Source organism: Schistocerca piceifrons, chromosome 6 (genome assembly GCF_021461385.2).
Source record: "Schistocerca piceifrons isolate TAMUIC-IGC-003096 chromosome 6, iqSchPice1.1, whole genome shotgun sequence".
In the NCBI taxonomy this organism is placed as follows: domain Eukaryota; kingdom Metazoa; phylum Arthropoda; class Insecta; order Orthoptera; family Acrididae; genus Schistocerca; species Schistocerca piceifrons.
The window spans coordinates 130,559,838-130,587,424 of NC_060143.1; the positions used below are offsets into that span (position 1 = coordinate 130,559,838).

Sequence of the window (27,587 nt, forward strand, 5' to 3'; positions counted from 1 at the left end):
CTAATGAGTGAAGCAGTGTGTTTAATAATTTCTCTTCTATTCGGGAGCAATACTAAAATGATGATGTTTGGAGGTGCTCAACTGCGCGATCATCAGTGCCTGTACAAAGTCTCAATTTTTGCACAGTCTAATTTTTTACAGTCCAATCTGGCTACTGTCACGAGTGATGATGATGATGAAATGATGAGGACAATACAGACACCCAGTCCCCAGAGGCAGAAAAAATCTCTAACCCAGTCGAGAATCGAATCCAGGACCCCGTAATCCAAATGCAGCAACGCTAGCCACTAGACCACGAGCTGCGGACGCAATAGTAAGGTGACTGCAACAAACCTTTCACGCAGTACATTTTAAGACCAGCGCTCACCAATGTTCTGTCGTGTTACGCTTACGAATTACGAGGCCAAATCAAAAAGTCTTTGGCCCCTATCCTTTTTAGCCAAATTACGGCTGTAAATACGGAGTCAACATTTCCATTCCCTGTGTTAGACCTTACTTTGTTCGTGCCGGCCTTACCTGCCGGTAGCTCCACCGCACAGCGCTGCTGTCAGTTGTTAAAGATGGCGGTTGTGCTTCACACGTCCACGCGTTAGAGCGATGATGTGTGATTCGTTTTCTACGGAGCAAGAGACGAACGTCTATCGAGATCTACAGGGAAATGCAGCCCACATATGGGGAAAACTTGCTTTGAGAACAATGAGGTGATGGTGTTGTGATTTCGACAAAGGCAGTCATCATGGTCATTTTCTGGGAGCTTGGCATTTTGTATGGGACTCCTTATGACATCGTTCTTAGGTCCACGACAATGCGAGACCACATGTGGCAGTCAGAACTGCCGAAAAGCTCTGGGAATTTCACTGGGAGATTCTGGACCACCGACCATACAGTCCAGACCTCGCCCCTAGTGATTTCTATGTTTTCAGACGGCTGAAGAACTTACTGGCAAGACAGTTATTCATAAGTAACGATTAAGCCAACACAGCAGTCCGACAGTGGTTCCATAGTCAGCCAGATGGAGTGTACCACAGGGACTTCTCAAATTTAGTGCTGCGATGTGACAAATGTGTGAAACGGGGTAGGAACTATGTGGAAAATTTTGTAAGGTATGTAGAATAGGACGTATATTTGTAATTACCTATATTTATCTTACTTTGGCTAGTAAAAAGGGGGCAAAGACTTCCTGATTTGCCCTCGTATTAAAACGATGCAAGTATTCCTCCACGAAATGTGGGCAGCAGTAGTCCCGCGATGCAGTGGGTTGAATGTTTGTCAGACCGCCCAGCCATCAACAACCTGCTCTGGATGCGGCTCTGCGCACATTACATGCAATTACCGCAACGTTAGTAACGAGTTTCCACGAGAAATTTTACTAGCGTGAGGCGCACCGCGTTGACTGTTATAAATGCTGACACCTGTATCGCGAAAAATATTCGGCGAACCGCCGACGTAGCTTCAGTCACATTTCTGCATCGCGAATATTAATTTAAACGCTAGAGACACATAGATAACATCCTAAAACAGCTACGGGGTGACGTGAAGCATTGGTAACACACTCCGTATTCGGGAGGATGGCGATTCAAATCCACGTTCTTCTACCCGGATTTAGGTTTTCTGTGATTCCCCTCCATCGCTTAAGGCAAATGTCTGCGTGGTTCCATTGAAAACCAGCCGATTTCGATCCACATTTAGATTTTTTCCCTGCCAAGTGGTGTAGGTCACAAAACTAACAAGCGTTAATGGTGTGCTTTGTGTGTGAACATGTCCATTTGCACAAGGTGATTTTTATCTGTTTATCGTTTCACTTTCGAGAAACCTAATGTGCTGTATATTACCCACCGTAATGAAGACATGGACTGACTGATTAACTCATAAAAGAACACGATTTATAGCCAAAAATATTTGGTGAGCAGAAGATGACAGTTTCAACTGTCGAAACGATTCGTCAACAATAAATATCAATTAATGCGATGTTGGCTGTAAAAAGTTTCTTCACGTTGGATAGATCCTTCCATTTTCTCAATCTAAGAAACTTAAGTCGCAAAAATCGAAAACGGACTGACGCCTCTAATTAATCTGTATTACTAAAACGCTTTCTCGGAACCTGAAACCCAAAGCAGGCTACCATTTGCAGCGTAGGGGAAAAAACAGAATTTCAGTATCTCACGTAATTGACTGACTTTAAAAATTCAAAATGCTGTCATAATTTACTCATTAAGAGAGGTACAATTCTATGTTGAAAGTTAGAAACTGCGTGTTTGTCTTAAGGTAGCGTAGATGACGACGCGCAGATGCACAGACTTTATTCATCCAGTATTTGAGAATTACTGCACTTAGCGATTTCCAACAAAGTGTACACATTATTTCCAACCCTTACGAAACTTTTGCTCGTTGATATTCCTACACAATATGATGAAAGGATAAACGTTCTTCGCTTACTACATTTCAGCTGTTCATGTAGTCCAACTTGAGCGTCAGGTATGACGTCCTATCTTATTTCTTCTTCACTACTAACTCTATCAGCAACACAGTTTTCTGTCAGTATTCGCATATACTACTGAATGCAGCTGCAAAATTATATCACTATACAACACATAGCCCCGGAGATATGGCGTAATAAACATTTAGATGCATGAGAATCTAGCTTTTGCGTAAAATGGCGTACAGTAAAAATGCAGCAACAAGCACGACATTTTAATTTATTACTTATCTGCATAGTTGCATATAGTATCTGCATAATTTAATGTTCCTGCAAAATTATGTGATTTTCAAGAGATATAACTTGATAAACAATGAGTTGCGCGAAAAACTAGCTTTTGTCTGAAGCAGAGCGCAATATAGCGCCTGCCTATTAAAGGCTTTAGTTGTTGTAAATGATGTATTTGAGGATACATATATATTATTCCAACTTCAATAATTCAGAATTAAATATTTCAGTTCAGTAATAAGAATAATAATGATAAATGTTCACTGAAGAATACTTTTATGCTCTCTCCATGTGATGCCTGACAAGGACTTCCGCACGGGTGCGTGTTTTATGATATATATATATATATATATATATATATATATATATATATATATATATATATATATATGTTATTCCAAGTTCAATAATTCAAAAAAATATTTCAGTTCAAATATAAGAATAATAATGATAATTGTTCAGTCAAGACTGCATTTAGTCTCTGTCGATGATATGCTTGACAAGGGTGAGTGTTTTATGACACTATACCATTCATGTTGTTTTGCTACGTCTCATTCTTAGAAACGTGGACGCCACAATAGACGTACACTTAAGCAATGGGGATTGCATTCATGGTAACTATCTAGAAATCAGCAACACAGAACAATTCTTTACATGTTTAATAATCTTCTCAAAAAGTAGGATGAGATATCTCTCTTGGCCTAACTGTATACCAGTTCAACTCAAATGCGTTTTCAATCTAATAAAAACGGAGAGCAATAGGGGATTCCATCCGATTTGCTCAAATGCCAAGTCGAGAAGTAGAACGATAAGACAGACAAAGCTGAACATCGCGTAATAAAACAAGAGATGAGCATAATTCGCAGTAACGACTGTGTTCTGTGGCACCAGGGTGTGGTATGTTGATATTGAAGGGTTGGAGTGTCATGTATTCATTTGTCATGTTCATCGGCGCTCAGACGCCGCTCTCGATGTTTGTCTGAAGCTCTCTGTTTTGACTCTGCCGGCAATAACTGTGCCAAGTTTAGATATGAATAGTGGATGCAAAATTCATTCTAGGTTACTAATGTGACCGCCGACGAGTACGTACTACAGTTGAAATACTTCAACCATGATCCTCCGAAAAGCTGGATGGACAAATCGACGGATCGTTGCACATGTTGGGCACAATGCATCGGTGGTGTATCGTTGCTTTCAACAGAGGTCTGTGGAACATTTTAAAACCCGTAGACCAGGTTCTGGACGTCAACATAGTGCCGACGAACAGCCGACCAGTGTCACCTTTTCCGAGATGCTTGTTCTCTGGCGCTGGGCCATAACAATTAGACCGTTGCAAAAGTCGCTGATGCCAATGGATTTCCCCATGTAGCCAACTCCAGGAAGACAGTGTGAGTACACTGCATTGTGTCGAACGCCTGAGTGTGGAGGCTGGATGCTGGGTGGCCGGCAGATGAAAGCGCAGAATGTAAAAATCAGTAATTTATGTTCTACTTGTGCATCAGCGCTGCGGCGACATGGGGTGGCGACCAAGCGTCGCCCCCCCCCCCCCCCCCGCCCTTCGGCCCACGGAAACAGGGTCGTTAGCTGACCAGCTGGCTGCTAGCGTCCAGCCATCTGGCTGCTTGTGCCCTGCTTTTCTGACACTTGCATTCACTGCCTGGCATGCACCCCTTTTGCGTGAACCAGAGCGTCGGCGTCAGCAGAGAATGGAGACGGATGTGAATCTTGCAGAAGTAGCTAACTCAGTGATGAATGACCACACACACGCGGGCGAAGCATCCAGCGAGGAGACACGCCCAACGCGTTGTCGGCAGGTGGCTCCTGCGACCGGAGTGAGACAGGAAGATCCGCCGCACTGTGGCACCAAGTCCGGGGGTCGAACTCAGTGCAGGAAGCTGGTAAGCCGATGAAGACTTAGACCGGTGGCTGCTACTAATGGCTCCTCGACTGGCATAGTCCCTTCGTCCTGGTAGACTGCTGGTCTTCGAATGTTTCTGCTGAGAAATCGAGAGCTATTTATTCCAAATAGCAGCGCACCTGTTATGCCAATGCGCCGCCTCTGTTCATGTACGGCAACACCAAAGAAACCCCGTTGATGGAGAAATATCCTTACCTGTGTTGTGCACTATCACTGTGCTGGCGGGTTACACCGCAATAAATCAACATTGTTGTTATCTTACACCAAACGACGACACTCCATACTCCCTAGCTATTGGCAACTAACGCAGTATTTCATAGCTCCTTGACTCAGATTTTGCCGTGATAATAGTACCGGCACCACACACATTTGCGGCTCGTATTGACACTAGATTATTTCCCACGTGCAGAGTAATTGTCGTAAATAACTAACTGAAGCTCCAAAGGACATAATGCCCGTTCGATTTCTGAATGTGGTATGGCTGCGTAGAAAATGAGGGGCTATGACTGTGGAGGATATTACGGTTTGTGTAATCTGTGTGTGTCTGATTTGCCACTCTTCTCTGTTCCGTTTCTACCCTTTCCCTCCACCTCATCGGCCCGCAACAGGACCCGAAGGCATTTAGTCTCTTGGTGGGGAATGGTTATAATGTTTTCAGTCGTCAGTGTACATAGGTAGCTAATGGTCTTCCCATCTTGCTAAAAATAATTATAAACTGAAATAATTGAAAGCAAAAATTCATACAAAAGTGGATCCAGTCCTAAAAAACACTATGATTTAATTGCCTCCTGTCTCCCATTTGAGGAACACATAGAAAATAGTCATTTGTATGTTAGCACTTAGTAATTCGCTTAGCAAACCACCACATGTCAGTTACGTGTTCCCGTATTTTGGCTATGAAAATATGTTTAAAACCCAATCCCTCTGGGTATTACACTGCAATACGAGGAACAAGCATCTCGTCTTATTGATAATGAAGTTTCATGTTTCCACTGTTTGTTCACACAAGCATTCGTTTATATTTATTAGATACAAATCCACAGGCAGTTCAAAGTCTGGGATTGTTTCAGTATAAATTCTGCAGTATTATCATTTGAAGCTCACCCAGTAGAAACATCGCATTATTAGCGCATTTTCGCCTATGAAGGAAGGAATTACGCTCATCATTCATTTTTCTGTGTGGCGGAAGGAAGTATCTGTCAGTGGATGACAAAAGAATAGAACTGTTCATTAAAACTTGTCACGTCACTTGGTATTCGAAGAAAGACATGTAGTTAAAAGAAATGTTAACTTTGAGCAAGTTTATTCACCAGAAAATAATTGGAATTGTTAGAGCAGACAAGAGAAATTGCTCGAGTTTCAACCGTGTCTTTCAATAGAATGAGTCTAATTCGTTTCTTTTATGCTCTTAATTAACTTTCCTAGTATGAAATCGCTTAGAGGAATGGTTGGAACTAGCTGAAATATGGGCATTGTTCATTAAGGGATAATAAGAATTTCAATTGTAAAGGATCAGTGACGCTTCATTAAACGGTATAGGACACCGAAACTTGTACCAAATAAAACGTCTATCTGATGTAGGAGAATGACGATAGTTGTTTGTGGATATTTTTAAAGGATTTATTCTCGATTAAGGCACGCTTTGTACAGGTAAAATAGGTCTGTTACATTGAATGATGAACTAAACCAAGAGTATTCTCTATAAGAAGAGGGTGGCTCCGGCAATCTCCACCTAGAAATACGAAGAAAGAACCACGAGAATCGCACCGAATTCTATCAGAAATACAATTGCCTGCACTGCTTCATTTCAAACTCAAGTTTTGTAAATAATAATAATGGTCGCTTACAAATTCCTTTCGTTTGGCATGCATAATTTATCTAAATCAATTAATCCATTTCAGTTACACTTCGTCCCTGAAAATAATGAATAACACATTCCATTTCACTTCAGACAACAGGAAATTTTGCATTTTTTGTGGGCACTTAATTTTCTATCATCTAAAGTAAACGTTAGGTTAATATGTTTTGCAGATTATTGGCTGTGATAAACAAGTGCTTCTGCGTTTTTATAATGGTCAAAGTTACCGTAAATTAATAAAAAGCATGCGATTCTGAGACTTGCAGCCAGCAGTTTATGTTACACGGCAGTCCATCACAAGTGAAGTGCAGTCCAAGTTTAAATACTAATTATTTAATTATTTTTTCCACATTTCATACAAGAGCCTCCATAAAAATTAAACTTGTAATCAATGTGTAATAAAAAGAGTTACAAGCCTATGTAGTCTTTATGAAAATTCTGTTTGTGCATAATAAGTACACGAACAAAAGTTCTGTAAGAATTGTATTAAGTATCGTTATGTCATTGTTATACATCTTTGTCAATAAGAGACGTTAAGCATCAAAATGAAACAAATTCGTTGAAATACGATACCAGGTTCTTGAGCTACTCGGCAGGCAAATTGTCATGATCGGAAAATAACGCAAACTTTACCGAATTTTAACTCGAAAACTAATAAACATTTAGGACATAAATTTATGAAAGTTATTTTCTTTTACAGTAATTTACACACGAATAAATTACAAATTATTGAAAAAAATCAAGGCCAGTTTTTTTCATTTTTCGTTCGATTTAAAATGGAGTGTGGTTGCGTGTGGACTTTTATTTTAGCTTGGTTATGTTCTGGTCCTGGTTCTTATTATCGATAACTACGCTAGTAACGGCGTGCCTACTGCCTAGAATTATGTAGGGTGTTTCATCTGGTGTAGGGAACTTTTGAGGAAGCAGGAGTGTAGTACTGACTAATTCGAACAACGTGTTCAATATTACATGTGTCCAATTATTACTCGGAGATAAATACTCAGAGGAAGTAAGCCATCTCTGATATAGTCTGTACATTGAGCAAGCGCTAAAATAGAAACCAAAGAAAAATTTAGAGAAGGAAGTAACATTATAATTCTATCAGAAACCACGAAAGATTTGGAAGAGTAGTTGAACGTGATGGATTTGAAAGGATGATATCAGATGAATATCGACCAAAGCAGAACAAGTGTAATGGAATGCAAACGAATTAAATCATGCTTTGCGGAGGACATCAGATTAAGAAATGAGACACTAAAGATAGTAGATGAGTTTTGATATTTGAACAATAAAATAACTGAGGATGGCCGAAGTAGAGAGGGAATATAATGGCAACTGACAACGGCAAGGAAAGCGTTTATCAAGCTCCTCTGGAGCGTAGCTTTGCGCAGAGGTGGAACGTGGACGCTAAGCAGCTCGGACAAAAAGATAATAGAAACTTTTAAATGTGGTGCAATAGAAGAATGTTGAAGATTTGTTGGGTAGATGGATAGGACACATTCTGTGACATCGAGGAACCATTTAGTATTACAGGAAAGTGTGTGGGGGGGGGGGGGGGGGGGGTGAAAATGGTAGGCGGAGACGCAAGAGGCGAATATAGAAAGCAGGTTCAAATGAATGTAGTTTGCATAGACATTGGAGATGAAGAGGCTCGCACAAAGATTAATGTGGAGAAATGCATCAAACCAGTCTTTAGAATCAAGACCACAACAGAAACAAGAATAGAAATAAAGAAAAGAGATGTGGCTGGTACAATGTAAGCCAAACAAATACTCTCGGGAATTGTTGTTGTTGTGGTCTTCAGTCCTGAGACTGGTTTGATGCAGCTCTCCATGCTACTCTATCCTGTACAAGCTTCTTCATCTCCCAGTACCTACTGCAACCTACATCCTTCTGAATCTGCTTAGTGTATTCATCTCTTGGTCTCCCTCTACGATTTTTACCCTCCACGCTGCCCTTCAATACTAAATTGGTGATCCCTCGATGTCTCAGAACATGTCCTACCAACCGCTCCCTTCTTCTATTCAAGTTGTGCCACAAACTCCTCTTTTCCCCAATTCTATTCAATACCTCCTCATTAGTTATGTGATCTACCCATCTAATCTTCAGCATTCTTCTGTAGCACCACATTTCGAAAGCTTCTATTCTCTTCTTGTCTAAACTATTTATCGTCCACGTTTCACTTCCATACATGGCTACACTCCATACAAATACTTTCAGAAACGACTTCCTGACACTTAAATCTATACTCGATGTTAACAAATTTCTCTTCTTCAGAAACGCTTTCTTTGCCATTGCCAGCCTACATTTTATATCCTCTCTTCTTCGACCATCATCAGTTATTTTGCTCCCCAAATAGCAAAACTCCTTTACTACTTTAAGTGTCTCATGTCCTAATCTAATTCCCTCAGCATCACCCGACTTAATTCGACTACATTCCATTATTCTCGTTTTGCTTTTGTTGATGTTCATCTCATACCCTTCTTTCAAGACACTGTCCATTCCGTTCAACTGTTCTCCCAAGTCCTTTGCTGTCTCTGACAGAATTACAATGTCATCGGCGAACCTCAAAGTTTTTATTTCTTCTCCATGGATTTTAATACCTACTCCAAACTTTTCTTTTGTATCCTTTATTGCTTGTTCAATATACAAATTGAATAACATCAGGGATAGGCTACAACCCTGTCTCACTCCCTTCCCAACCAGTGCTTCCCTTTCATACCCCTCGACTCTTATAACTGCCATCTGTTTTCTGTACAAATTGTAAATAGCTTTCGCTCCCTGTATTTTACCCCTGACACCTTCAGAATTTGAAAGAGAGTATTCCAATCAACATTGTCAAAAGCTTTCTCTAAGTCTACAAATGCTAGAAACATAGGTTTGCCTTTCCTTAATCTTTCTTCTAAGATAAGTCGTAGGGTCAGTATTGCCTCACGTGTTCCAACATTTCTACGGAATCCAAACTGATCTTCCCCGAGGTCGGCTTCTATCAGTTTTTCCATTCGTCTGTAAAGAATTCGCGTTAGTATTTTGCAGCTGTGACTTATTAAACTGATAGTTCGGTAATTTTCACATCTGTCAACACCTGCTTTCTTTGGGATTGGAATTATTATATTCTTCTTGAAGTCTGAGGGTATTTCGCCTGTCCCATACATCATGCTCACCAGATGGTAGAGTTTTGTCAGGACTGGCTCTCCCAAGGCTGTCAGTAGTTCTAATGGAATGTTGTCTGCTCCGGGGGCCTTGTTTCGACTCAGGTGTTTCAGTGCTCTATCAAACTCTTCACGCAGTATCATATCTCCCATTTCATCTTCATCTACATCCTCTTCCAATTCCATAATATTCTCCTCAAGTACATCGCCCTTGTATAGACCCTCTATATACTCCTTCCACCTTTCTGCTTTCCCTTGTTTGCTTATAACTGGGTTTCCATCTGAGCTCTTGATATTCGTGCAAGTGGTTCTCCTTTCTCCAAAGGTCTTTTTAATTTTCCTGCAGGCAGTATCTATCTTACCCCTAGTGAGATAAGCCTCTACATCCTTACATTTGTCCTCTAGCCATCCCTGCTTAGCCATTTTGCACTTCCTATCAATCTCATTTTTGAGACGTTTGTATTCCTTTTTGCCTGCTTCATTTACTGCATTTTTATATTTTCTCCTTTCCTCAATTAAATTCAATATTTCTTCTGTTACCCAAGGGTTCCTACTAGCCCTCGTCTTTTTACCTATTTGATCCTCTGCTGCCTTCACTATTTCATACCTCAAAGCTACCCATTCTTCTTCTACTGTATTTCTTTCCCCCATTCCTGTCAAGTGTTCCCTTATGCTCCCCCTGAAACTCTGTACAACCTCTGGTTGTTAAGTAAAGGAAAATGATTACGTAAAGGAATTCCGTTAAGTAAAGGAAAATGATTACGATCAAAGTTCTTCAGTTTCTCCTGGCGTATTTCTTGCTCGAACAGTCCATGGCTGTACTGCCGGTCCATAGTGTCCAACGGGCACAATATTTCGGCGATCAGGTACGCTGACGAACTGAGCTCCTGAGGTTTTTTTTTTGGCACTTTTAATTCCCTCCTCTGAAGCAGAAGGGCGGGCTGTTTGATGGTATGATATGATGGCGTCCCTTTTCAGCCGTAGGGTTTTTACATATTTATTTTTATTTGATACAATTTATTTTTCCTGCAAGTGCATTGTTATATATGGTTGACAATTTCGTTACAGCAGGTTTTTAGCAAAAAACAAAACAAGCAAGAAAACAAATCAAATACGTTAACATAATAGAGTTTAAGTACAAAGAGAAGAAAAGGTACAAAATACACAATGTATGTAACGATGAAAGAGAAAAGACATATAGAATACAAAAACATGTTAATATTATAGGAATTAATTGTGTGATTTGCTAAATATATGTAATGTGTATAAGTATATGTATGTGGTTGATAATGTGGTGTGTGAGAAGCTGATATATATATAATTAATCTGTTTTATATTTCGGATTCCGAGCGTAGCTTGTTTTACAATTGTTTTAATATATATATAAATAGATAAATATGTATATTACAGCATACATTTATAATTGGTGATGTGTTTTTTTTCTGGTGTATTTACCGTTTTGGTACGTTTTTGATTGTTGATTTATCCTGAGAGGGGGTGTATGGTGTTTGGTGTTGTTTAGATTGTTTGTGTTTCTTGTGGTGGTCTTGTGTGTGTGTGGTTTTTGTGGTTCATCTGTTATTCTTTCGTCAAGGTGAGTTGATGTTGTTGTGTTAGCAATTAGGGGTTGCAGGATTGGGATGAGGTCTGGGAATGTTTTGGCTGTGTTTTGGGCTATTGTGCGTGATGGTGGAATGTATTTGTACTTAGGTTCTCTGTTTTCTCTTCCACTTATGGTGAGAATATCCTCGATGTCCGGTCCGGTGTGGAGTATGTGTTTTCCGTATCTCGCCGTAAGTTTGGCGATTCTGGATTGTAGTGGTTCTTTGTCTGAGCTTGTGTGTACTTCATTGCTGGGGGTTGTAGTGGGTAGCTTGGTGATGCTGCGTATTAGTCTTCTTTCTGTTTTGTACAGTTTTTCCGCTATGTGTGCCTGTATTCCCCCGAGTGGGACGACTGCATATTCCAGTATTGGTCTTATGAATGTTTTATACGTATGTTGGGCTGTTTCGTCGCTGCAACCGTGGAAGCGTCCTTGAACCTGTTTATTAAGTTTTGTCTTAGCCGTGTTTTGTTTAGCGGGTGATTTAGGTGTGTTTTCCAGTTCAGGTGTCGGTATAGATATACTCCAAGGTATTTGGCTGAGTTGTTTAGTGAGAATGGCGTGTTCCATAGTGTTAGTCGGATGTCGTTGTCGTCTTGTTGTCTTTTTTTGTCACATGTCTGTATTTGAAGAGAACTGTTTGTGTTTTGTTGGGGTTAGGGCGAATTCGCCATTTGGTCATCAATTGCTCTAGTCGTATGAGGTAGTTGTTCGTCTTCCGTTGTACAGTGTTTGTTTTCAGTTCAGTGCACCAGTATGCTGTATCTTCTGCGTACACACCAACGGTTTCAGTTCGTGTCCTCACAGTGGGGATGTCGGCGGTATATAATGTGTAGAGTAAGGTCGATAGTATTCCGCCTTGTGGTACCCCTGCTTGTGGGGTGGACGCTTCAGATATTTCTTTTCCTACATGTATGATGCAGGTTCTGTCAGTTAAGTAAGCTTTTATTATTCTTGCCATTTTTGTTGGGATTCCTATTTCAGTTAACTTATATAGCAGACCATTGTGCCACAGTTTGTCAAAGGCACGCTCGATGTCCAGAAGGACACCGAGTGTGCAGTGTCCTTTGTTGAATCCTTTCGCTATGCTGTCAGTTAGTTTCAGTAGGGGGTCGTTGGTCGAGTGCTGTAATGTTGGTAGTACATTTCACGATTTTCGCATTTCTGACAAACAGTGCTCTGCGACCGCCGTCTTGTTGGGGTACGTAAGTCGAGTGTGCCTCTGATGTCCTCGGCAACGATATTCGATGGTGCGCACTGTACGTCCAATATAAGTCTTCCCACACTGACACGGGATCTGGTATATGCCGGCTTTCCACAAACCGAGATCGTCTTTGACACTTCCCAATAATGCTCGTGTCTTATTGGGTGGGCAAAAGACAGTTCCTGAGCGGTGTTTCCTCAATATTCGTCCTATTTTCCCCGATGGTGCTCCAGTATTTGGAATATAGGCAGAGTCGTTAGAGAGGCTATCGAAATTCGTACCAGGGACGGAGTCATCAACCGAGATTGCGGCTATAACCTCAGCAAGGCATGGGAATCAGCACTGAGTCTAATTAAAAAGACACTCAGCAAAGAAAACGGAAGGGCGACCAGTTCGGACGAGGCAATTACAGCGACGCCACCACAGAAGTCGACGCCAGCGTCTCAACGACCGCCGAAGCGTGGCCGCGGGTGCGAGTGTGCAGCCCACCCTCACGAGCCCAGTTCGTCAGCTCACCTCACGATGGCCACATATCTGATCGCCGAAATATTATGCCTGTTGGTCACTATGGACCGGCAGTACACCCGTGTACGGTTCGAGCACGATCAGTGTTGTTTTTAATACATTCCGACATCAGTGCACTTTAAAATTCTCTTGACTACCCCACGGATGACTGTTCTGAGGTCATATTGGCGTTCTTTAAAGAGAATAGCACAATTCATAATCCGAAGGGTCAGCTGGTCTCTTCGTAGACTTTGGCTTTCAACCACTCCCAGGCAAAATTCTAAATGGGCAACGTCTGGGAACATTGATGGCCAATAGACGTGTCCACGTCAACTCATTTTCCTAGAATGTTGTTATGTTCAGACGTTGCTGTGCATGGGCCCCGTCATGCTAAAAGGAACCTCTTTCAATAATGCTAGTAGATCGTTTTCAATTAATACAAGTTCGCATGCTACTGTGACCGATGGTCTTTTGAGAGGAACCCGACTCCAAATATTCATTGCCTGGAGTTTCCTTCGCAATGTACCGTTCCTCAAAAGCGACTATTAATCAAATTGCATGCATATGGAGTATCGTCTCAATTGTGTGACTGGATTCGTGATTTCCTCTCAGAGAGGTCACAGTTCGTTGTGATAGACGGTAAATCATCGAGTAGAACAGAAATATGTGGCGTTCCTCAAGGTAGTGTCATAGGCCCTCTGCCGTTCCTGATTCACATAAATGATCTAGGTGATAATCTGAGCAGTCCCCTTAGATTGTTTGCAGATGACGCTGTAATTTACCGTCTAACAAAATCGTCAGACGATCAATTCCAATTACAAAATGATCTTGAGAGAATTTCTATATGGTGTGAAAAGTGGCAATTGGCACTGAACAAAGTAAAGTGCGAGGTCATCCACATGGGTACTGAAAGAAATCCGGGTATACGATAAATAGCACAAATGTAAGGCCTGCAATTCGACTCAATACCTAGGAATTACAATTACGAGCAACTTAAATTGGAAAGAGCACGTAGATAATATTGTGGGGAAGGCGAAACAAAGGCTGCGCTTTGTTGGCAGAACACTTAGAAGATGTGACAAACACACTAAAGAGATAGCCTACATTACACTTGTCCGTCGTCTGCTGGAATATTGCTGCGCGGTATGGGATCCTTACCAGGTAGGATTGACGGAGGACATCGAAAAAGTGCAAAGAAGGGCAGCTCGTTTCGTGTTATCGCGCAATAGGGGTGAGAGTATCACTGATATGATACGCGAGCTGGGGTGGCAGTTATTGAAACAAAGGCGGTTTTCTTTGCGGCGAGATCTACACTCCTGGAAATAGAAAAAAGAACACATTGACACCGGTGTGTCAGACCCACCATACTTGCTCCGGACACTGCGAGAGGGCTGTACAAGCAATGATCACACGCACGGCACAGCGGACACACCAGGAACCGCGGTGTTGGCCGTCGAATGGCCCTAGCTGCGCAGCATTTGTGCACCGCCGCCGTCAGTGTCAGCCAGTTTGCCGTGGCATACGGAGCTCCATCGCAGTCTTTAACACTGGTAGCATGCCGAGACAGCGTGGACGTGAACCGTATGTGCAGTTGACGGACTTTGAGCGAGGGCGTATAGTGGGCATGCCGGAGGCCGGGTGGACGTACCGCCGAATTGCTCAACACGTGGGGCGTGAGGTCTCAACAGTACATCGATGTTGTCGCCAGTGGTCGGCGGAAGGTGCACGTGCCCGTCGACCTGGGACCGGATCGCAGCGACGCACGGGTGCACGCCAAGACCGTAGGATCCTACGCAGTGCCGTAGGGGACCGCACCGCCACTTCCCAGCAAATTAGGGACACTATTGCTCCTGGGGTATCGGCGAGGACCCTTCGCAACCGTCTCCATGAAGCTGGGCTACGGTCCCGCACACCGTTAGGCCGTCTTCCGCTCACGCCCCAACATCGTGCTGCCTGCCTCCAGTGGTGTCGCGACAGGCGTGAATGGAGGGACGAATGGAGACGTGTCGTCTTCAGCGATGAGAGTCGCTTCTGCCTTGGTGCCAATGATGGTCGTATGCGTGTTTGGCGCCGTGCAGGTGAGCTCCACAATCAGGACTGCATACGACCGAGGCACACAGGGCCAACACCCGGCATCATGGTGTGGGGAGCAATCTCCTACACTGGCCTTACACCACTGGTGATCCTCGAGGGGACACAGAATAGCGCACGGTACATCCAAACCGTCATCGAACCCATAGTTCTACCATTCCTAGACCGGCAAGGGAACTTGCTGTTCCAACAGGAGAATGCACGTCCGCATGTATCCCGTGCCACCCAACGTGCTCTAAACGGTGTAAGTCAACTACCCTGGCCAGCAAGATCTCCGGATCTGTCCCCCATTGAGCATGTTTGGGACTGGATGAAGCGTCGTCTCACGCGGTCTGCACGTCCAGCACGAACGCTGGTCCAACTGAGGCGCCAGGTGGAAATGGCATGGCAAGCCGTTCCACAGGACTACATCCAGCATCTCTACGATCGTCTCCATGGGAGAATAGCAGCCTGCATTGCTGCGAAAGGTGGATATACACTGTACTAGTGCCGACATTGTGCATGCTCTGTTGCCTGTGTCTATGTGCCTGTGGTTCTGTCAGTGTGATCATGTGATGTATCTGACCCCAGGAATGTGTCAATAAAGTTTCCCCTTCCTGGGACAATGAATTCACGGTGTTCTTATTTCAATTTCCAGGAGTGTATTTACAAAATTTCAATCAACAACTTTCTCTTCCGAATGCGAAAATATTTTTTTGACACCCACCTACGTAGGGAAAAATGATCATCATAATAAAATAAGAGAAATCAGAGCTCGAACGGAAAGATTTAGGTGTTCCTTTTTCCCACGCGCCACTCGAGAGTGGAATGGTAAAGAAGTAGTATGAAAGTGGTTTGATGAACCCTCTGCCAGGCACTTAAGTGTTAATTGCAGAGTAGCCACGTAGATGTAGATGTAGAAAGAGATTGGAATGGGCATGCGTTCGCTGACAGCGACAATTCCTATCGGGTTTGTAACCGACGTCCTTAATAAAGGCAAGATCTCCGCTCGAGACTGTATATCAATTAGATTCCTTTGAGAATACGCTAATACAATAGCTCTATAATTAGCAGTCATATATAACCGCTCGTTCATCGAAAGATCGGTACCTAAAGACTGAAAAGTTGCAGAAGTCACACCAGTACTAAAGAAAAGAAATAGGAGCAATCAGATGAATTATAGACCCATATCACTAACGTCTATGTGCAGTAGGATTTTGGAATATATACTGTGTTCGAACATTATGAATTACCTAGAAGGAAACGATTTTTTTGGCATATAGCCAACACGGATTCAGAAAAAATAGTTCTTGCGAATGCATTTATGGCATCCGTCCATCCTAGAGGGATGATGGTGTAGCATGCTTGGTTCAGAGTCTGCAGCGTGTGCTGTGGCTAAAAGGTCCCACTCGAGAGTGGCTGTCCCTACTGCAGTTTGGACATGTGAAATTTGAGGGACTTCGAACAGAAGCCGCTCTGTCTCTTCGCTTTGTTCTCTTCCTGATTTGTTCCTGTGTGCGTTCGTCCTCTGAGAGCTTGACGCCGTTGCGCACAGTTACTCGCCACTTGACACGGTCATCTGCAATGCTTTCCCAGCGACTTGGATTGATTCTGGTCTTGGTCAGGTCTCTCTTGCAGACATCCTTGAAACGAAGATGCGGTCACACCCTCCTGTAGTTCTCCGTACAGCAGTTGTTTCGGTATCCGTTCAGGATCCATGCTCCTGACATGTCCCAACCATCTTAGACGTCGATGACTCAGGAGTGCAAAGATGATGGTTGTGCTTGCACGATGAAAGACTTTGGTGTTGGGTACTCTGTCTCTCCAAGATATCTGAAGGATCTTCCGGAGACAGCGGAGATGGAAGCTGTTGAGTCGAGATTCATGCCTAGAAAGAGTTGTCCATGTCTCACATCTATAGAGAAGGGTCCTTATAACACAAGCGTTATAGACTTTTAATTTAGTTTTTGTGGTAAGCAGTCCGTTGTTCCATACTCTGTTTTTCAATCTAGCCATGACAGATGATGCCTTTGCGATTCTGTTAGTAATTTCAGTGTCCATGGACAACTTGCTACATATTGTGGATCCTAAGTAGGTAAAATCATCAACTACCTGGAGAGGATTGCCATGAATGCTGGTGGATGGAAGGTTGGTAGTGCTCTGCGCCATGATCTTAGTCTTTTGAAGGCTGATGAGTAGACCAAATTTTTCACAGGCATTTGATAATTTGTTGATTATATACTGCAGCTCATCTTCTGTGTTCGCTACTATAGCTGCATCGTCCATATAACAACTCACGGATGACAACTGTATTTACTTTGGTCTTGGCCTTGAGGCGAGCAATGTTGAAAAGATTTCCATCAGACGTCGTATGTAGATACACTCTCTCCTCACAGTCTTCAAAGGCAAATCTGAGCAGAAGGGAAAAGAAAATCCCACATAATGTAGGAGCTAACACACACCCCTGTTTCACACCGCTATTAACAGGGAATGCTCCTGATGTTTTACCGTTGAAGTGATTGTTGCTTGTGTTTTCTCCTGGAAAGAGACAAGTATCTGTAGTAGTTTAGGTGGGCATCCAATCTTCTGCAACAGTTTGAAAAGCCCATTTCTGCTAACTAAATCAAACGCTTTAACAAGGTCAATGAAAGCAATATAAAGTGGCCTCTGCTGCTCACGACGTTTCTCTTGTAGCTGTCTTAAGGAGAAGATCATATCTACGGTTGATCGACCGGTCCTGAAGCCACACTGAGATTCTGGGTAGATTCTGGAAGCTAAGATTTGTAATCGCATTAGGATGACTTTTGCATAAGCTTTCCCGGCTACACTTAGTAATGAAATGCCTCGGTAATTGTTACAGTCACTTCTGTTCCTTTCTGTTTATATAGAGTAACTATCCTCAAATTCCGCATACTCATCGGGACATAACCTTCTTCCCAGCTGGTTGTGATAAGTGAATATAAATGTTTGAGAAGAACAGATTTGTTATACTTAATAACCTCCGCAGGGATCCCATCTTCACCTGGGGCCTTTCCGTTAGCAAGAGAATCTATTTCTCTACAAAATTCTTCCATAGTAGGCATTGCATCTAGTTCTTCCAGAACTGAAATTTGTTTGATGGCGTCACATGCATCCTTGCTAACTTCATTCTCGGCTGCATACAACTCGAGGTAGTGTTCAACCCGGCGTTCCATTTGTTTACCTTCATCAGTAATGACTTCACCCGTCCTGGACTTCAGAGGAGCTGTTTTTCTGACAGTTGGTCCAATTGCTTTCTTAATACCATCGTACATTACCTTAGCATCTCCAGAATCGGCCGCTTTCTGTATATCTGCACATAAATTCAGCCAGTAGTTATTTGCGCATCTCATGGACGTTTGCTGTGCGCTGTTCTTTGCTTTTCGTAGGTCATCTCGAGTTCTTTCATTTGGGTTTCTTTTGCAAGCAAGCAGGGATTTCCGTGTAGCCTCAGTGACTGGTTCAATTTCTTCCAAATTTTGCTTGTACCAGTCCTTATTTCTTTTTCCTTTTATTCCATAGGCCAATACTGCTGAGTTGTAGATTGCACCCGAGCGTTTTGCTCATTTATTATCAACAGTCCATTCTGCTTGCACGTTTCCTGGGAAAGCACTTTCAAAATTACTGGCAAAATCCTGCTTTCTTTGTGTGTCATGAACATGATCTGTGTTGATACGGGGATGACCTCTCGGTTTAGCGTGGTGACATTTCTTAGGAGTGAGCCTCAATGTGCACGCCACTAGGGCGTGGTCTGTGTTGCAATCAGCACTATGATAACTTCGTGTCAGTAGCACATTTTTGAGACCAGTACGCCTAGCTATGACTAAGTCAAGTTGATGCCAGTGATGAGAGCGCGGGTGTCTCCAAGACACCTTGTGCTGATCCTTAAGCTGGAAATATGTGTTTGTAATACAGAGTCCATAAAAGCAGCAGACTTCAAGCAGTCTTTGGCCATTTTCATTCATTTTTCCCACCCCATGATGTCCCAGGCAATTCGGCCATATGTCTTTATCTGATCCAACTGTAACATTAAAGTCCCCTAGAATATACAGTGTCTCGGTGCTAGGTACCTTGGCTATTCTGTCGCTGAGTAAATCATAAAACAGAGCCTTCTCTTCCATGATGTATGATAAGGTGGGAGTGTACACATTTAGGATGTTGACAGTGCCACTTGAGGAGCATATTTTTAAAGCAATAATTCGCACTGTTCCACCGGATGGTGGCACAGTACAGTCCAGGAGGGTGTTTTTAACAGCAAATCCTACGCCATGAAGTCTTGGCTCGTCTTGAGACTTCCCCTGCCAGAAGAATGTGTAATTATCCTCCCTGATAAAGCCCGCGTCTGGAAGCCGCGTCTCCTGCTGTCCCGCGATGTCAACATTCAAACGATGGAGCTGTCTGTCAATTACAGCAGTCTTACGGATGAAATCAACCTCTTGGGCATTGTCAATGCACCTTGGACACATGGTCCTAACATTCCAGGTGGCAATACGAAATAGTGATTTCTTTATTATTTCATTTTTGTTGTTGGTAGGTGTACTGTATCAACCCGCTTGTCAAAGATTACTTTTAAGCTCCACACACCCCGTGAAGCAGACGGATAGTGGCGGGACAGCACCTTATTGGCTGGGGGCTGCTCAGCTTGAGGCAGGCGGTAGCTGTCCAATGAGATGCAATGATCTCTCCCACCGTCGGAAGTGGCCCCTGGCACTCGAGTCTTACGCCAATCAGACAGAGCTTATAATCGGTAACTGCCTCTTCCCGTGTTGTGCCGAAGTCCTTGGACGTCGCTGAAGTGACCTCTCCAGGATGCTACAAGCCTGAGCGATAAATATGAAGACTCGTGAGTTGCCCAATCATCACGGTCTCCCTCTCGACCTAAACCATAATATCCAGAGGAAAGGCAAGCCAATACATCTGGTATCACTTCGGTTGCAGGAGCTGCCGGAAGGGGACGTAGTGCGCCTTCCAACCGCCTTTGGGGCCCCACTCCATATTTTATTTCAGGGTTAATTAGAGAATGAAAGGAATGGTAACTGAGGAGAGGGTAGGGAATAGGATATAAGACGGGTCGTTGTGAGGCACACTTTGTCTGGCTCCTTGTGAAAGACAACTAGTAATAAGTGCTATCGACAGGGAATGTAAAGTTGATTCCGTATTTTAGATTTCCAGAAAGCTATTTTTCCAGAAGGCTATTGACATCGTTCTTCAAAGGCAACTTCTAACCAAATTGGGCGCTTATGGAATATTTCCTCAATTGTGTGACTGGATTCGTGATTTTCTGTCAGAAGTGTCACAGTTCGTAATAACTGACGGAAAATCATCGAATGCAACAGAAGCAATATCTGGCGTTCCGTAAGGGAATGTTATAGGCACTCTGCTGTTTCTGATCTACATAAACGATTTGAGAGACAATCTGAGCGGCCCTCTTAGATTATTTGCATTTGATGCTGTCATTTACCGTCTTGTAAAGTCATCAGATGATCAAAAACAGCTGAAAAATGATTTAGATAAGATATCTGTATGGTGCGAAAAGTAGCAATCGACTCTAAATAATGAAAATTGGTGAAGACGTCCACATGAGTATTAAAGGAGACCTGCTAAATTCGGTTACACGAGAAATCACACAAATCGAAAGGCTGTAAATTCAACTAAATTCTTAGGGTTTACGATTACAAATAACTTAAATTCGAACGATGAAGGATCATAGATAATGTTGTGGGGAAAGCAAACCAAAGACTGCGATTTATTGGCAGAACGCTTAAAAAGTGGAATATGTCTACTAAAGAGACTGCTTACGCCACACTTGGCCCCCTCTTCTGGAGTACTGCTGTACGGTGTGAGACCCGTATCAGATGGAACTGATGGAGGACATTTAAAAGGTCCAAATAAGGGCAGCTGATTTGTATTATCGAGAAATGGGGATGAGAATGCAACCGATATGATACTGGAATTGAGGTGGCAATCATTAAAAACGCTTTATCCGTCGAGGCGGGATCTTACATGAAATTTCAGTCTCCAACTTTCTCCTCGGATTGCAGAAATATTTTGTTGGCGCCCACCTAAATAGGGAGAAATGATCATCACAATAAAATAAGATAAATCGGAACGCGCGCGTAAATATTTAAGTGGAACAGTAGAAAAATATGTATCTTGAAGGTGGGTCCGATGAACCCTCTGCCACGCACGTAACAGTGAATTGCAGAGTAATGATGTAGATGTAGATGCAGATGTATATGTATGTCATGCACTCGTGCCATAACGTAAGTCAACGGTCCGGGTCACCCGACGTCTGGTACGCTGTTTTCAGCACCCCATTGCAAACAATGTGCTCAATTGAGGGGTAACTAATATTTTTTTCATTGAGCTTATGATTTTATTGTAATATGTGTTGACTAGAAATGTGTTATACTACGATAAATAGCGCGTGCGAGTGCCCGCTTTCCACCCGCTCAGTCAAAAAAATGGTTCAAATGGCTCTGAGCACTATGGGACTTAACATCTGAGGTCATCAGTCCCTAGAACTTAGAACTACTTAAACCTAACTAACCTAAGGACATACCACACATCCATGCCCGAGGCAGGATTCGCACCTGCGACCGTAGCGGTCGCGCGGTTCCAGACTGAAGCGCCTAGAACCGCTCGGCCACTAAGGCCGGCCTCAGTCCTTAGCTCGGTACCTTCTCGCCAGCGAGTGCACGCATAGCAGTCTTTTGTATTTATGGTATGTCATTTTCATCAATGTGCAGATCTCCATCAATTTTAGTTTTATACAATTTTTGTTACTAAGCGGTATGTTGTTGATAGTTCCTGATTTTTTTTTTTAAATTAATTTCTAGGTACTTTTGAAGGGTTACGATCCTCGACCTAATGGTTAACCGATTATGTTTGGCCTCCTGTCTTCCTTTCCGGATTTATGGTAGGTGTTTTTCCATTTCTGACTGGGTGTTCCAGCAAGCAACAGAGACATTGTACCAATGACAAAGAATTTTACGGCAGTGAATCCAAGAATCTCAGTCCTAACTTTATCAGTGAAAAACCACCAACTTACCTTCGTGAACTGTCATGCACCAACAGAGGAAAGTGAAGATAAAGTAAAGGATACATTCTATGCAGAGGTGGAAGATGTTGTGGATTCCATCTCTAAAAACAGCTACAGAATTCTCATCGGCGATTTTAATGCCAACACTGGAAAGGAGACCGGCTTTACTCCCACAATAGGCCTTCATAGTCTGCATGAAAATAGCAACGACAACGGAATAAGGCTAATTAGCTTTGCTATGTCCAAGAGCATGTTTATAAATAACACTAACTTTGCACATAGGCAGGTGCACAAAGGAACATGGGTACCCTCAGATGGAAAAACAGTCAACCAAATAGATCACATAGCAATTAAGGCATGGATGTAAGGAATTCCCGTGGGGCTGGCCATTTTTTGGTTAAAAGCCAATTCAGAGTCCCCCGGAAACCAATCCAAAGAAGTAAATTAAAGAAATTGGCACGTTTAGAAATAGAAAAAGTAGCACAGGAAGAAACCAGAAATGAACTTCAAGATGAGGTCAGGAACCGTTTTACGGCACTGCCAGAAACAGAGGACTCAGATGTAAATCAGCAATGGGAAGAAATTAGAAATGTGATTATAAAGGCTACAGGAACAGTCACTGGAAAAAGAGTGACGAGGAAGAAGAAATGTTTCAATGAGGCGATCAACAGGAGAAAAGAAGCCCGTGGCAAGTTATTACAGTCAGCAACTACTCAGAGATATAAGGCAGAATTTGAGCCCGAAGAGGAACACAAGCTGTATTGCGGAGAGAAAAGAGAAAGTTCGTGAGTGGAGTTATTACAGAAGCAGAGGAAGACTTCCGGGGAAGGAGGATGAAGAACATTTACAGAAAGGTCAACTATCTGAGGAAAAACAATAAACACACTGAGAAATTCATAAAAAATGCCGAAGGAGAGATGCTGACAAATGAATATCAAGAATGAAATTTTCACTCTACAGCGGAGTGTGCGCTGATATGAAACTTCCTGGCAGATTAAAATTGTGTGCCGGACCGAGACTCGAACACGGGACCTTTGCCTTTCGCGGGCAAGTGCTCTACCGACTTAGCTACCCAAGCACGACTCAGGCCCCGTCCTCACAGCTTTAATTTCGCCAGTACCTCGTCTCCTACCTTCCAAACTTCACAAAAGCTCTCCTGCGAACCTTGCAGAGCTGCCCGCGAAAGGCAAAGGTCCCGAGTTCGAGTCCCGGTCCGGCACACAGTTTTAATCTGCCAGGAAGTTTCATATCAGGGCACACTCCGCTGTAGAGTGAAAATTTCATTCTAGAAACATCCCCCAGGCTGTGGCTAAGCCATTTCTCCGCAATATCCTTTCTTTCAGGAGTGCTAGTTCTGCAAGGTACTGGCGGAATTAAAGCTGTGAGGACGGGGCCTGAGTCGTGCTTGGTTAGCTCAGTTGGCAGAGCTCTTGCCCGCGAAAGCAAAAGGTCCCGAGTTCGAGTCTCGGTCCGGCACACAATTTTAATCTGCCAAGAAGTTTCAAATGAATATCAAATTGCAAAGGGATAGGAAGAATATTTCAGTGACTTGTTAAATTGTGAAGACAGCAGACCCCGAATACCCACCACCAACTTTAGAAGAGATCAAGAAGCGGATAAAAGAGCTTAAAAAGGACAGAAGCCCAGGAGAAGATGGCAACCATGCTGAAACAATTCAGGAAGGGGGTGAATACCTTGTCGCAACGTTTCGCAAATTAATAGAGACCATTTGGAACCCTGAAAACATTCCAGACGAATGGGAAGACTGGAAGAATGCACTAATCTGTCCCATCCACAAGAAGAATGGCCGAATGGCATGTGGAAACTACCGTGGTATCGCTCTGCTCAGTCTTCTCAAGCTGTCTTCTAGATCGAATCCAATCGTTGGCAGACACCATTTTTGGAGAATGTCAAGGAGGATTTCGTCACGGGAGATCTACTATCGACCAAATCTTTGTCCTACGCCAGGTCGTAGAAAAAGGTGGGAGTTTGACCAAGGACTACACATGCTGTTTGCCGACTTTAGAAAAACATATGATTGCATCCATCGGGAAAATATTCTGAGGCATCTGGAAGAGTTCAGTTTTGCCAAGAAACTAGTAAGCCTCACGAAGTCCTGCCAAATGAATTCTACAGCAAAGGTGAAAATTGGAGATAAGGTGACTGGCCTACGGCAAGGCGATGGACTATCACCTGTAATTTTCAATCTAGCATTAGAGAAGATAATGAGAGAGATGTCGTATAATGATCTCAGAGGAGTCCAGACCTGGGATGTGAATACCAAGTACCTCGGATATGCTGATGATATAGTGCTACTATCTGGGTCGCAAGATGGATTAGAGGAAATGGCTGACATTCTGAAAACAACAGCTAGGAAAATAGGTCTTCATATCAATCGTGACAAGACGGAGTACCTAGTTCTACACCGTAGACATAATGCAACTCAAGACCCATTTCCACCCTTACAGCTGAAGATTCTTATAGTCAAGTCAAGGAGTTCAAATATCTGGGATCAGTATGAGATGAATCATCCAGTAAAATGGGAATACAGGCAAGATTACAGGCAGGTAATCGCTGTTACCACGGCCTTAATGCTCTCCTCAAAACCAGAACTTTGTCAAGACATTTCAAAATAAACATTTACAAAACACTCCTATAGCCAGTAGTACTATATGGAGCCACCTGAACAAAGCAAGATTTGAACAGACTGACGATATTTGAAAGGAAAGTTCTTCGGAAGATTTTTGGAGTAGTTTACGATAATGAGAGCGAAAAATGGAGGATTCGTCACAATATAGAGTTGATGATATTTACAAAGAGCCGAACACCGTGGCTATAATGAAGACACTCCAGTGCGCAGGACATGTTGCTCGAACGCAGGACAACCGACGGCCAAAAACTGTACTCAACACCAAGCCAACCGGCAGAAGGCCCGTAGGGAGACCTAGAGCTCGATGGAGTGACTGCGTATCCAAAGACCTTCAGAGAGTGGGACTGCTGGAAGAATGGCAGAAATGAGCTGAAAACAGGCTGAAGTTTAGGCAATCTCTCAAAGCAGCTTTCGGTCCATTGGGCCTGGTCGCGTAATGTAAAGTAAGTAGGTAAGTAAGTAAGTAAGTGTTCCAGCCCATGATTTATTTTATGTCACATTAGGTTGAGCGGAAATTTCTTGATGATTCTTATAGTTTTTTTTTAATTAGTCATGCTTGAGAAGTCATGGAGCCATGCTTTCTGTTTACCTGACGAAACGCTAATTGCGTCATTTTTCGTAGACGAGGAATGTTCGGTCCCGTCCGTGTCACAAGTGTAATATCACGATTTAACATGTAAGCAATTTGCTTCATTTCTCACTACTGATTGTGATTAGAATAGACCATAATCGTTGCGAACAATGTTTCTAATTTATCAGATCTAACCTGACGATGTGATTTCTAAGGTACGAAACCGGTGGTCAAATAAATATTCAAAAGGAGCCAAGCGGTTATTATTCAAGATGATAAATAAGAAATTGTTTGCAGTAAAGAGACTAAAATTCGAGTTCACGGAATATTCTGTGTCACAACACGACATTACGCCAACTCTACCCCTTAATCCACGAAACACGAATTTGCACCTTCAAATTATTTAAAATGTTTCAAGTATGCTCGTGTGCAAACCTTATGGACGAATGTAGCTGTCGCTTGATGTGCCATTGCCAGGTAACATAGCTACATGAAACTTTGACTATACATAGGAAGAACTGCTACATTACAGTTTAGAAGGTAAATGAAAGAAATCCGTAATGAGACGAACAGAACTTCACTTTTCTTCAGGGACAATAAAGACACTCAACCCACGTTCCCTGGAAATTACAAAAGGTGAGACATGTCTCTTAATAGGGTGTGTGTTCACCACTGACGGCAGTGCATTCTCTGCAACGCTCTCCCATGCTGTTCACAAAGTTGGTAATGAGTTCTTACGATAGGGCGTTCCATTCCACCTCCAGTATGGCTGACAGCTGCTGGATGGTCAATGGTGCGTGTGGACGTGCTCCAGTACGTCTCCTCAACGCATCCTACACGTCCTCTCAATGGGGGAATGGGCAGGCTAGTCCATTCACCAAATATCCTCTCGTTCCAACAGCTTCGCCACCTGCCTTGTTCGATGTGGGCGCGCATTGTCGTCAATAAAAATGCCCACTTGAAAAGACACACATGGGGAAGTGCGCTGAGCCGTGTTGCGGTTCGCGTTGGTGCCGCTGGTAGGTTGGCAATGTGTTAAAGGGATAGTGGCGCCTCGTTTTCTTCTCGTGTTTACTGGAGTCACTACGTTTGCTAACGTCGTCTGTCCGCGAGTGGCAGCAGCAGCGGTTATCGATGTCTAGTATCCTAGTACTATCTTTGGAAGGGCGTCAAGTGTTTTCCGGATCGGAGTGTGTCGGGAAGTTCGGTTGGGACGGAGCAGCGCTGAGGTCCGGCAGCACGGGGACATGGCTGGACTGCTGGTGGCATGCAGGCACTGTCGGATCGAGGGGCTGTAGTTGCGAGGGCGACAGTCTCGTTCTCCACCGGACCCGGGACTTTTCAGTTGAGTGAACACATTAACCCAGTAGTGAAATCTCCACTATTTTGAGATCACGCCGTTTGTTTGCGCGTTGCTGCTCGCAGGGTCGCTAAGACGAAGAGCAACGAGTGGAGTGTTTGGACTTGGCGAAATTAATTAGCCATCATGCACCTTTTATTATTAATCTTTGAATTCCTTGTGTTTATTGATGAAATTCAATCAGCGGTATTTTTCTGCCTAATGACCGCTAACGCCCCAGTTACCTGCCCTGGAGGTTGGCGTATTTTCGCAGTAGTGTACCTTTCCTCGCCTTGCCACTGCTGTCCGCTAAGGCGTGTAATTCTACAGCCTCCTTGATTGTGGTTCGGATATTTGTTTCTTTTGGACTACTTTGGTCGTTGTGGGTCCTTCTGCTTCTGGATGTGTTATATACCGGATTCTGAAGACGCCTGTTCCGCCTTGCCTGGGTTATTCCATGGTTGTGTTGGTTATCAGACGTTAGGTAGATGTTGCAAGAGTGTTGGCCTGTGTTTAAACTTTCTCTAGTTTGACTTTACATCCGGTTAAGTGAATACAGCTCTTGCCTACTTGTCTCATCCTTTACGAAGTTAAGCGATTTTTCCAGGAGCACTGGAGCACTGTCTGGCGCCCACTTCTCTTTTTATTTGGTCAGATTGTGATAATTGTGCACTGTTGCCATTTTGCGGGGTGCACTTAGCCTAGTGATGCCAATTGAGGAGCTACTCGACCTATTAGTAGCGGCTTCGGTCAAGAATACCATCGCAACGACCGGAAGAGCGGTGTGCTGACCACACGCGGCTCTTATCTGCATCCTCATCTGAGGATGACACGACGGTCAGATGGTCCCGGTAGACCATTTGTGGCCTGACGATGGAGTACATTTATCAAAAATTGAAAATTCCCTCTATGACTGTAACGCACGGAAGTCAATATGCTGAAATTCTATGAGCT

General features: G+C 43.2%; 1 protein-coding gene across 1 annotated transcript; it reads right to left on the minus strand.

The window, feature by feature from the left end:
• Window positions 1-17,841: 17,841 nt before the first annotated feature.
• On the minus strand, window positions 17,842-19,497 carry LOC124803187 (craniofacial development protein 2-like). The gene is made up of 2 exons (XM_047264370.1): window positions 18,843-19,497; window positions 17,842-18,344 (listed from the first exon to the last, which is right to left on the minus strand). The coding sequence occupies exons 1-2, from the start codon at window positions 19,495-19,497 to the stop codon at window positions 17,842-17,844; spliced, it is 1,158 nt and encodes a 385-aa protein (XP_047120326.1).
• Window positions 19,498-27,587: the final 8,090 nt, after the last annotated feature.

Excerpts from the sequence above, each read along its gene's own strand:
- LOC124803187 (XM_047264370.1), bottom strand. The coding sequence starts at position 19,497 with ATGTGTCCAAGGTGCATTGACAATGCCCAAGAGGTTGATTTCATCCGT. Across the intron at positions 18,345-18,842 it reads TGACTTAGTCATAGCTAGGC|ATATACAGAAAGCGGCCGAT; the intron begins GTACTGGTCTCA and ends ATTTATGTGCAG.